The following is a 12,422-nucleotide window of genomic DNA, read 5'->3' on the forward strand; positions in this document are numbered from 1 at the left end:
CGTTTATATAATTTTTAAAAAATAAGACGCGGTTCTCGTGTATATCTGCAAGTCTCAATATGTCCGTTAAAACCGGACTAATGAGAAGATAAACAGAGAGAGCTTTTACCGGATCAAATATTCCTCCTGGACGTGAAACTATATTTCTCCGTCAATAAGAACACGTCATTTCTCCCAGACACTCTTTAATGAGAAGATGACAAAGTACAGCACAGCTTACCGCAGGTGAGAGAGAGAGAGAGAGAGAGAGAGAGAGAGAGAGAGAGAGAGAGAGAGAGAGAGAGAGAGAGAGAGAGAGAGAATATCTTCTTCAAGGCGTTTGATAAATCTTTCCTTCTACTTCCGTTGGCACTAATGATAATGCCCACGTTTTCTGTTAATAGAAGGGAAGAAAAAGACAGAGTATGGAAGAAGCACCAACTCAGCAACTTGTAGAAGTAGGGGGAAGATTACAGAAGTAGGGGGGAAGATGGGGAAGGTCATCACAGGTGCCAGATGTAGCAATGGCAAAAGTTAGTACTTATAATAATAATAAGTGAACAAGTCACTTTCGCGCAACGTAGGCGTTCTTTGCCTCGCACGACGCTTGCGATATAAAGTCAATAGCATTTCCCCCCCTCACATTATTATTGTAATAATTTTATTCACGTATTTTTGTGATCTGTGACTAAAAAAAAAAAAAAATCATAAAATAAAAAAAGCGGAACGCCTATTGTCACTCGGGACCCGAGAGTAAGTGAAACAATTTATCTTTACAACTTAATGGGCGACGGTCTCCATTAGCGGGACCCCTTTTCTCTGCCTACGCCCAGGGACAACAAATCAGACACGTTTAATGGAGGACACACTATTTTCTTTCTTTTTTTTTTTTGTCCCCCTCTTAAAACGAGGCCTTCAAACGAAAATAAGGTGAACTGAATGAAACTGATGGTCGGTGGAACAGAAAGTACAGGGGAATCATACAACGATTGTTAAAAATCTGAATAACTTTCTGATTTCTTTTTCCTCTTTGAAAATCCACCGTAGAATTTTGGTGCTAAGTTCTTCAAGAGAAGGAAGAGGTTCTTGTACCGTTCCATGCATCGTTTGCCCCAAAATATGCTTAAGTATAAAACTATCTGCTAATTTACTGCTAGTCAGGGCAGTATCCCTAGATATTCTTATTTCAGGGGGAAATACCATCTCAGTAACATACGCTGGGCCTTACTGGGCGGGGCAAGGAACCATTCAGCAAAGGGCGCCTCACCCCCTCAAACTGAATTACCTGGAAGTCAGCCGCACCCCACCCACCCACTGCCCCGGCCAAACAGACTCCCAATCTATTTGAACGGCAAATCTCTCCCGGCCAGTCTAAACTCTGCAGATGATTCTGTTAATCTTTAAACGGATGTTCGATCTTCTAGTATAAACTTGCATTAGGGGCCACCTTTGCACTGCATGCCTGTCTTGGTGTCTGTTTCGTGGGGGGATTTACAAAGCGTCATCTCTGTAGGTCTATGTTTTTGACCTTTTCTGTTTAAAAAAGTAGGTAATTTTATTTCGTCGTTTTTCCAAGCGATTATGACTTATCATTCAACTTCTGCGTTCATTTACGCTACAGTGATATTGGATATGATTCCGTTCTATTAAAAACGGAGTAAAAATATTCGACCTTTCTGTGTAAAGGAAGAGAATCCTGGGGCGATATATATTTGACATCTATTCCGCGTTTGAAGAAAACACTGGCTAGAGACCCAGCCGTAAAAATCAAATCCTATATAGAAGGCGGCTGGTGACAGTCCCTGTTTATAACGACTCGCCTTCTGAACGTCACTTTTTCAGCGCAACAAAAGATTATTTAACTATCTTCGCGCCCGTAAAAAGTGGGCCTGGACCCGCAGGCCACACAAACACAACCGTGTGAAATCGATTACGACCTGAAAGCGAGGAAATCAACAGCCACGGGACATGAAAATAAAACCCAAAGGTCAAAACACACCCATCCTCTTTAAGGCTTATTCACCCTTAATCCATACATCTCTCCCTCCCCCTTCCTCCTACCCCTCCCTCCTCCATCTCCAGGCTATATCTGCACTTTCTCCCACCCCCTCCCTCTCCCTCTCTCTCTCTCCTTCCCTCCATCCTCAACCTTCTTCCTCCATCCTAGACGTGGCCTACCTCGCTTCTAACGCATCCTCCTCTGGTCAAGCCTCGGGGGAAATCAAGCACTGCGCACTTCCCAAGTCATAAGGAACCTAATTATTCAAATGCGCCTTGTCAGAAAGTCCGGAGCTATAGTGTGTGTGTGTGTGTGTGTGTGTGTGAGGTGGATTTAGTTTGCGCGATTGGATGCGCTATAATATGTGATGGGACGTTCAGTCTTCTGCGAGGGAATAAAGTGCTTGACTGACTGCGTTTCACGATTGTCGGAATAAAGTTGTCGGTGTTGCCATCATTAAGTCTCATTAAATGGATATCTAAGGAAGGAAAGTCATTATTATTATTATTATTATTATTATTATTATTATTATTATTATTATTATTATTATCATCCCTGACTATTTTTGTTGAAGTCCAGATTATCGCATAAAATATTTTGCCCATCTTTCGTTATCGTCTCCTCGGGACGGAGCAAAGAAAGCGTTATCCCATCTAAAATATAATATTCCTACGTAACGTTAAGAAGCACGAAGAGTTATTTCTGATATCTTCAAAGCACTCCCAACAGCTATGGCACCAGTGAGAAGCAATACCACTACTCTTCCGTACCATAACCAATCATTACACAAAAAAATGCATCACTGCGTCAGCAACAGTTCTCCACTCAACACATACTCGTACGCCTCATAGCAATACGCTGAGGAATATCAATGACACAAAAATAGGTAGTCTTCAACAAATAGAGTGGGTAGCTTCAATTCGAAACTATAGTAACCTAAGAGCTGGAACTCAAGCGATATCGACACAAACTAATAAACGAAGGTGGATAAAAGGGGTCGAATATTGTTTTAAAATCTATGATAAATATAAACTGATATTATCTCACCTTACAGAGTAAATTTGAACTGATATTATCTTATCTTACTGAGCAAAGAACTTAAGCATTTTTTTATGCAAACGTTTCAATGTTAATTTTATGAGAATAACCAATGTAAATTTGAAATAAAGATTTGAATTCGGTTTTGAATTTCATTTTCTATATTCTCACTGTTTTTCAAAACTTTCTGGCACCCCGTGGGTTTGACATCTCTTGCTTCTCAGCTGTCAGATCTCTGTTGCAGACGAGAGGAATATGTCAAAGGTCATTAATGACGGCAGAGAAACGACACGCCACCAACTATCAAAGCCAATCTCCCATAACACCAGTTACCAGGTTTTAAATCTCAAAATTGGGGTCTTTGGTTTATGATCAGGTGGTACGTCAGAGCGGTGGTAAAATTTACCATACACTAACCATTTGGGGCATGGTTCGCAATTCATGTCAATCAGGAGGCTGTTTACCTTTGGGTGACTACCTTGAGTCCTAAATAGTGCCGTTCAGTTAAAGAATATACCGATTTCTTCAAAGCACAGTCTTTGAATTTATACAGCATGTCGCAAATTTCTAAATGACTTCCATCTCCGCTGCAGGTCAGTAGGTCAGTCGGTGGCGAGTGCAAATGTGATCTCTTCTGAATAAAGTTAGAAAATATGCACTTATTAAGAGTAAAATCGCGCTTAGAATTCATTGCTTTCAAGAAAAGCTAAGTCTTCTGATCACGTTGCTAAAACATAAACCGATTATTTCTCTAAGGACTCGCTCCACAGAATGTAATCTATGTACATTTATCATCATATTCATACAGAAACATGTGGCTTTTACTTAGCTTAATACTAGCTATGGGCTAACAATTACTAATCGTAACCATTTTCACAATAATAACTGTTCCATCATCTCGTAAGTATAACATACGAAAAATATTAATTTGCAAACGCTTTCCTCTGCGCTCAGCTTTCGAAATACAAAAACACAGTTGAATAAAAAAAGCCATACTAGAATATTACAAAAAACTATCAAACTTTTATTACTGAAACGGAAAAGAAACAAGAGTAAAAACGGGAATAGATAAAAAAAAAAGCAAGAGACCGTAAACGCTCCATCATTGCGCGAGCACTGTAAAACCAAGGCTGGCAACACGCCGAGTAAGTGAAATATGTGTTTACCTTCCCGTAGAGTTTGACAAACTTTGGTTTTATATTGGAATGCCTTGTTTACCTGGATATGCAGTCTTCGGTCGACGCCGTTATGACACGAGGATCAGAGAAATCCGTGTTACTGGAGAGAGAGAGAGAGAGAGAGAGAGAGAGAGAGAGAGAGAGAGAGAGAGAGAGAGAGAGAGAGAGAGAGGTTTATGGATTTTTGAAAGTATTTATATTTATCAAAATATTACCATTATTTGAATGTTTTGATCAAATTTAAAAAATAAGTTGATACAAAACGCCTGAGAACTGCATTTAGTAAAACTAAGAGAAAAGTTATTTGGTAAAACTTATAAATAATTTCTCGCCGTCCTTGAACCGTTTCGACTCGCTGTGTTGTGAGGAACTGAAAAATGTTCACTAAAAATAATGCGAATGAACTTCACGACTGAAATGACAAGGACTTGAAAAATATTAAAAATATATTAATAAAAAAATGTTGAACTGACTTTGATCGAACTGAAAATTCTATTGGGAAAAATATTCTTTTGCGGCAGAAAATAAAAAAGAGAGATAAATTTAACCTTTACAAGTGTCCTCCACACATCTTAAGGCTAAGTGATCCCGCCTTGTTGCACGACAAAAAATTCATACAAACCTAAGCATGTTATATGCCCAAGATATAGGTGCCATTTGTGATACGTTACAAACTTAAAGGTAAAAACGATTTTAGATGTATCTATGAGTAAATTCAAACGCTAAGATTCAGTAACAGAGAGACTTCAATTGAGCAGATCTGGATAACCACTGGATTTCACTGTTTTCATTAGAAAGTATTTTGACAAAATTTAAATGTACCAAAAATGAAACACTCGAGCCTTCCAAGCTTTTAGAAATAAATGTCATTCATCAATAATTGTAATTTTATATTCAAATACAGATTTCACGAAAACATCTCAAAAGTTTTTACGAGTAGTGATGAGCCCACATGGGAGTAATCCTGCGCAAACAATTCTGTTTGGCAAATATCAGATTCACGTCAACACTCCCATGTTTTGTTAAGAACTGCGGAACCGATGGGAGAGATTAAAAGAAAAACATATTGATCGCATTACTCCCAACCTCATACAGTGTTTATTAGATCAGACAGCTTCATCTGCTAATTATCACGAGCGAGTACTGGCTTCTAACAACACACTAACGCACGGCTTGTTATTACAGGAAGTACCGGGGGAAATGGCGTGTACTCTGACATAGTACGTAATTGGATTGCTCTTAAATTAATGTACTTTGCGGGAGATTGGAGAACTAAGACACTTGGTATGGAAGTAAGTCAGGATATTTCCTTTTACGAAAGGCTGAAGGCAGTTAGTTTTTGTGGCCAAATTATTTCATCTCGATTTTTCAAAATGTGGAAAATGGTATTTCTAGGGAATTAGATTATGAATGTTAGCGTCAATGAAATTTAGGGAAAAACATTAGGCTGTCTAAGAAATGTTTAACGTCACAGCCAGACAAAGTGAGAAATACCTAAGAAACGTTTGACGCCACAGCCAAAGTGAAAAATATCAGAGAAATGTTTGACGCCACAGCCAAACAAAGTAAGAAATATCAAAGAAATGTTTGATGCCACAGCCAAACAAAGCGAGAAATATCTGAGAAATGTTTGACGCCACAGTTTGAAACGCCTAAGAAACGTTTCAACAGCCAAAGTGAAAAATATCAAAGAAATGTTTGACGCCACAGCCAAACAAAGTGAGAAATATCTAAGAAATGTTTGACGCCACAGCCAAACAAAGTGAGAAATACCTAAGAAATGTTTGACGCCACAGCCAAACAAAGTGAGAGATAACTAAGAAACGTTTGACGCCACAGCCAAACAAAGTGAAAAATATCAAAGAAACGTTTGAGCCACAGCCAAACAAAGTGAAAAAAAAAAATAGAGTCAAATCAAAGAACGAAGTAAAAAAAAAAATACGAAAAAAAAAAACGGAAAACAGCACATACTACTTCGCAAAAACAAAGTATGAGGCGAAAAAAGGGAGGCAAAAAAGTGGTGCAAAACTTTGAAAGTGAGTATCTCCTCTAATCGGTCGTGTCGTGACCTCCTCCTCCTCCTCCTCCTCCTCCTCCGTTCCATCACCACAAATTCCACACCACCGCCCTTAAATCGACTCGAGTGGCCTAGAGTGGGATCTTCATTTTCGGCGAACCTTAATTTACGGTATCGGATATCTCGCTGGAATTCTGAGCGACAAGGCCGATATTTCTGGTGTTCTTAAGACCTGACTTGTTACGGGGAATGAAAACCAACGACCCCACGCACACACACACACACACACACACACACAGCCAGGGAGAAACTGGTTTACCTGACAATACGACACGGGGTCATTTTTCCCTGTCACGAGTTTACACGGCAAAGGTCTCTTGCTGTTGTTTTGCTATATCTTCGGGTGTATCTATCTATCTATCTATCACAACACACAAACATACATACATACATACATACATACATACATATATATATATATATATAATTTAAAAGCACAATACATATATAAATACACATATGTACAAACATATCAACTACTACTATTTAGGTCACAGACTAATTCCAACTTCCTACCAGTAGTTATTTCACTGCCTGACCTAAATACAAACCTAACTCTTCACCTATATTTCTCCTTTTTCAAAAAGCTTCTAAAACATAATAAAACCTTAAAGCTCGTCCCTAGAAATCAATCTATGTGTCTATATATGTCTTCCCTCTCTATCAATCTATCAATCTATCTATCTATACCTATATGCAAAAGACTGGGTATAAGATTGCAGTAAAGACGACCTGACTGTGTGAAGGGGAGGGGGGGGGGGGAGAACGGAGGAGAGAGGGGGGAGTGGGAAGGGGGGGTGGGAGGGGGGGGGGGAAGGCTACCTGACAGCAATGGTTTTTCGTCCTCCTTCACACCTGCTGCAGTGGACAACGCACAAGGGGGTATAAACGATATACGTAAAGCAAAACGATAAAAGAAGTAAACAAGAAACCGCTAATGGACAGAGAGAGAGAGAGAGAGAGAGAGAGAGAGAGAGAGAGAGAGAGAGAGTTCGAAAAGAGCAGCAGCAGGGGAGAGGGAGCTGAGGAGGAATTGAGGCGGTACGAAGAGAGAGAGAGAGAGAGAGAGAGAGAGAGAGAGAGAGAGAGAGAGAGAGAGAGAGAGAGAGAGAGAATATGTCTTGTTGGGAGAATTGGGATTGTCTTGTTGAGGTGGGGAGTTGGGGAGGAGGAGGAGGAGGGGAGGAGGAGGAGGAGGAGGAGGGGAGGAGGAGGAGGAGGAGGAGGATTGGGGAGGGGAGAGAAGGGGTCTGAAGAAAACGAAACGATGGCGATATCTGGACACCCAACTATAAAGGGCGAAAGGTCAGGCAATACATTACGCAGGTACTAATCTATGCATGACGGCCTGACTCTCCAATGATCATAAACTCCCATTTCCCACAGATTCAGACCGACACGGCGACGGGGGCAGAGTTTTTGACGCGTCCACGTTCGCGCAAAAGGGGGACGGTGGCTAACTTTCCGGGTCATTCAAGTAAAGGTATACATACTGAGAGAGAGAGAGAGAGAGAGAGAGAGAGAGAGAGAGAGAGAGAGAGAGAGAGAGAGAGAGAGAGAGAGGGTGGAGTCTTCTTATGTAGGTCAACTGCAAATTTATACATATAATATAAATATATACATATTTATATTATACATATATGTGTATGTGTACGCCTCCTTCGAGTTCCTACACACAGCAGTGTTTATTGAGGACGTCCACAGCATACACAGGCTGAAGTGACCTATTTAACTGACCTATTTCGTAGGCAAGGTGGGGATCGTTGAAATTCTGCCAAACGCGGAAAGAAAATAAAAAATAATACTTAAAAACCATCGCTCGATGTTCTAAGCAACTACATCGACATGGTTCTTTCGAATGACTCCCTACGTATAAAAGCTAAATATATTTCGCAAGCTGCCTTTAGCGAATTCATCGGTATTCGGCGAATTGTTCCCGCGAAATGGTTTAATTATTCCAACGGGGAAGCGCGGGGGGGGGGGGACTCAAAATGGCGTCAGTTTCACTGGCCTGTGGAGAGATTCATAGGGCGTTACGGTGGTCAATTCTAAAAAAAGTGATTCGAGTGTCTCTGTGATGTCAGAAACCTCTGCTCGTGTTATGCAGATGTTCGTGCGTCGAGATTCCCGCCGTCAAAGGGTCCGAAACACCCCGCCGAATTCCGCCAAAATAACAGGTGTTGTGATGTTCCGAACACTTGGTTTTTATCCGGTGGTCTCTTTTGGACCCTCGGGCAGAGAGCTCGCTGAAGGAGACGTTAGCACCTGACGGCGTGACGTCAGGAATGACATTCAGCCGCCGGAGAAGTTCTGCGCGATGATAATTTATGCATCTCTTGCACATACGTGATGTCATTACAGCTTCGACGATACTGCGCTTCAAAATAAAACGATTTCTCACAGAGATCCCTCTGACTCGAACCACACACACACACAGAGAGAGAGAGAGAGAGAGAGAGAGAGAGAGAGAGAGAGACTCTGACTCTTCCTCTTGAACTGCAGCCATTCTTTGACCATTTTCTATAAAAAGAATGAAGGAGCGAAGCAAACACTTCCATTAAAAATAGCGAATAACGTATGAGGGTTGATGGGTTACCGCCCCCCCGCCCCGCCCCACCCCCCCCCCGTCTCATTCCCACGGATATATTTGGAGGAGACGAAAAACAAAATGCCGCGCAAGAGAATAAGTCCTCCTCTGCAGATGCCAGATAATCTCTCTCTCTCTCTCTCTCTCTCTCTCTCTCTCTCTCTCTCTCTCTCTCTCTCTCTCTCTCTCTCTCTCTGTCTGCATTATCATATTAGTTACAGTCTCTCTCGTCCTTCCCTTCGAATCTATAAAATAAACCCCTCGTCTTCGGATGTTTCTGAAAGGTTTCTTACCTTTATTTGCAAATGCAAACCTTCCAACACTTTGCAACCCTCAGATCGGCTTCGGTTTATCCAGCTAAATGGAAAAACATCTCGGGGAAACTGTTTCAAACCGAAGGCGATCATTATTTCTCTCGGGTGACCTTGAATTCTCCGCGTCTACTGCGATATTTTCCCCGCATTCTGCTCCCTTCTTTATTGAAGTAGTAAGGAAAGTCTTCGAAAACGGCACGAGGCTTTTTTGAACAACGGAAAATATGAAGAATATATGCGCGTCTTTACACAAATACCTTACGAATCGCTTTCACGTTTCCCTCACAAGAAAACAGAGGGATTTATCAAGCTAAATCTCCGAACGCCTTCCTCACTAGACAAATACACATTTTGGGCGGAATGCTTCAAGAACAGAGCGTTCGCGTTCGGCCTTTTTCTTCTCTTGGTAATACGCCTTCTGCAACGTATTATTCATCATAGAAAGAGCTTAATATCCTATTTCTTCGCATATGTTCTGTGTTCTTGGTAGGGATTTCAGCGCCGATATTCAAGGCAACCTGTTCGGCACTGACGCCTTATGGTTTCAAACCTAGATACCATGCCATAGCCTCCGTTATATACCCTCTATGCTCTTGAGTTCAAGGTCCCTTGTTGGAAGGTCCACTCAAATGCTTTGTTCTGTTCATCAGTATTTTTAGTAATAAGTTTTTATAAAGCACATGCCCTCAAATAAACTCCATTCTCTAATTTTATCTTAGCTATTTCTCCGGGTATAAATACTGTTTTTATATATTTGTTTTCTGCCGTTCAACACCCTAGGCAAATCAGTCACTGTAAACTTCATTTACCTGTTCTAAAGGTAATTACAGTGGCAGATAATTTTTTCTTGGTAATCAGTCTTCATCAAACTATTCCAATCATAAATCGCCATACCGTTCACGCCGGCATCTTCATCGCACCGGTCAAACGCTGGCGTGGCCTCGGGATCGAAAGGTTAGGGCAATAAATTCCGCGCCTTTCGATACAATTTGCGGAACAATTTGTTAATTCCATCATAATTCATATGAAAAATTCCGCATCCATTTACGTCCCGAAATAGACCCAGGCGAGAAAAGCCATTCGTAATAGCGGATATCTATATATCAAGCTTGAAAATAGAGGTCGGCCGGAATTCCATTTAAATCTGGTCGGGAGTTTAACTTGGAAATGGTATATCATGAATAAATACCGACATGAACTCTTCATGGGGGCCACTACGTGTGTGTGTGTGTGTGTGTGTGTGTGTGTGTGTGTGTGTGTGTGTGTGTGTGTGTGTGTGTGGCGAGAGAAGGAAAAAAAATATCGGTTGGGGAGAAAAAACACGGAAAAACGCTGGTAAGGAAAAGGAGAGGAAACGCAAACGAGGAAGAAAAATGGAATAAATAAATGGTGTAGAAAAGGGTCGGAGAAGGAGATTGGGAGAAATGCCCGTGGAAAATGTTTTGTTTTCTGTGGATGGGAATATATATATATAAAGGAGAGAGAGAGAGAGAGAGAGAGAGAGAGAGAGAGAGAGAGAGAGAGAGAGAGAGAGAGAGAGGCAGGCTCCTCTTCTTCTTCTTCTTGCCGCTTTCCGATAAGAAATGCTGAACACATGTACGTAACGCGTTCGCCATCTGCCCAAGAAGGGTCCCGAATCGACCATTGCAAGAAACCTGTCTGTGAAAATACAAGGAAAAACCTACGAGCGATTGCGAAGGCCGTGTGTGTTTCTTTTAGCGCGCAAAAGGAATTATTTAGCGAAGGAAAGTCGACGGTTGCTCGCTTGGAAACACTGCGAAATTAAAAGGTATTTCAAGCAGTTGTTTCAAATTTATCTCTGTTACAGAAATGCAACACAATCGAGAGAGAGAGAGAGAGAGAGAGAGAGAGAGAGAGAGAGAGAGAGAGAGAGAGAGAGAGAGAGAGAGAGAGAGAGAGAGAGAGAGAATTATTTTATAAAGTGTGAGGGCCAACAACCTAAAGAAACAGTTGCCTTCTTAATTACGAAGCGCCAACACTTTTATTTAATATTTCCAATTGCATATTGCTATGGGGCATCTCCACCAAATGAGACTCGGCACTTTTATTTGAACAGAGCCTCTGTGGGAAGCGCAATTCTTCTGATGCGAACACTATCAAGCTTTCAGAATAAAGTAACATACCAATATTCTCGTGAGCAATTAAAATCCCGTTACAAATTATTTTTGGATAGCATAAATGCTATCTGATTAATCTTACCTCCTGCAGTATTACAGTCACATGGCCAAAACTAATTGGTTTCTACTCTAAAATAAATATTCTTGAAGGCTTTACAGTATACTAAATCTAAATTTAAATTATACGTTTTGGAAAAATGATCTAACCGTAATTTGTACTATTTAAACTAACAGCTTTTGAGACCGAGGTTTTGATGTTCAGGTTTTTTATTTTACATCTTTAGAAATTACTTTTCAACTGAGAAATAATATAAAAAAAACGTGAAGCATTCAAGAATAAAAAAAAATTTAATTAAATATACGAAGACTGAATAGATTACCTACAAGACAGCACTACAATACTTCTACATTTGTGATTAATTCACAGCAATGAAAAACTAACATAAATTATAGGGCATATTACCAAAAAGAACAAAGAGAAAGAGAATGGAAGAATTAAGCGACAACTGATAGTGACTGAGTATTCCCTTTTACCTTAAACTAGTTGCGTAGGATCACAGACGAGGTTACAAACCCTGCAGCCATTTACAGGTGGGTTCAAGGCTCTCCGAAATCTTTGGAGGCGTGGCCCAGTCTCTTGGCCAACTCGTGCATGACCTCTTTGAAGATGAGGGTGTCCACGTTCTGACCCAACATGTAGAAGAGGAACCAATCGCCCATCTTGCTTTTCCTGACGATGGTGTTGATGACCTCCTTGTTGATGAGTCTGAAGCGGAGGCAGAGCAGGTAGGCCCTCATGCGAGGGCTCAGGATGATCATCAGTCTGTACAGCAGGACGAAAAACGTCAGGAACACCAGGAGCAGAAACCAAAACCACAGGAAGATGTAGATTTTCTCGTTGACGATGTTGATGGGCAGGATGCAGAGAGAGTCGTAGCGTTCCAGCTCCCCTGACGTGCCGAATTTGCTGAAGGAACACTTGGTCATGCGGGGGAAGACGAAGATCATAGGGTCAACTCGCACCTCTTGGTCATCTTCCATGAACTTGATCACGTCCAGACCGAACGTCAGGAACGTCCCTCCCAGGAAGCGGTCGATCAGGAACATCTGAC

General features: G+C 41.2%; 1 protein-coding gene across 1 annotated transcript in view; it reads right to left on the bottom strand.

Annotated features, from left to right (window-relative positions):
* shakB (shaking B) overlaps positions 1–12,422 on the bottom strand; it is a 723,747-nt gene that overhangs the window by 16,237 nt on the left and 695,088 nt on the right. The window contains exon 3 of the mRNA XM_067093386.1: positions 11,845–12,422. Within this exon, the coding sequence (XP_066949487.1) occupies positions 11,908–12,422 (515 nt within the window). The 3' untranslated portion in view covers positions 11,845–11,907. The remainder of the gene's footprint in view (positions 1–11,844) is intronic.

The sequence above is a fragment of the Macrobrachium rosenbergii genome, chromosome 50 (genome assembly GCF_040412425.1).
Source record: "Macrobrachium rosenbergii isolate ZJJX-2024 chromosome 50, ASM4041242v1, whole genome shotgun sequence".
In the NCBI taxonomy this organism is placed as follows: Eukaryota; Metazoa; Arthropoda; class Malacostraca; order Decapoda; family Palaemonidae; genus Macrobrachium; species Macrobrachium rosenbergii.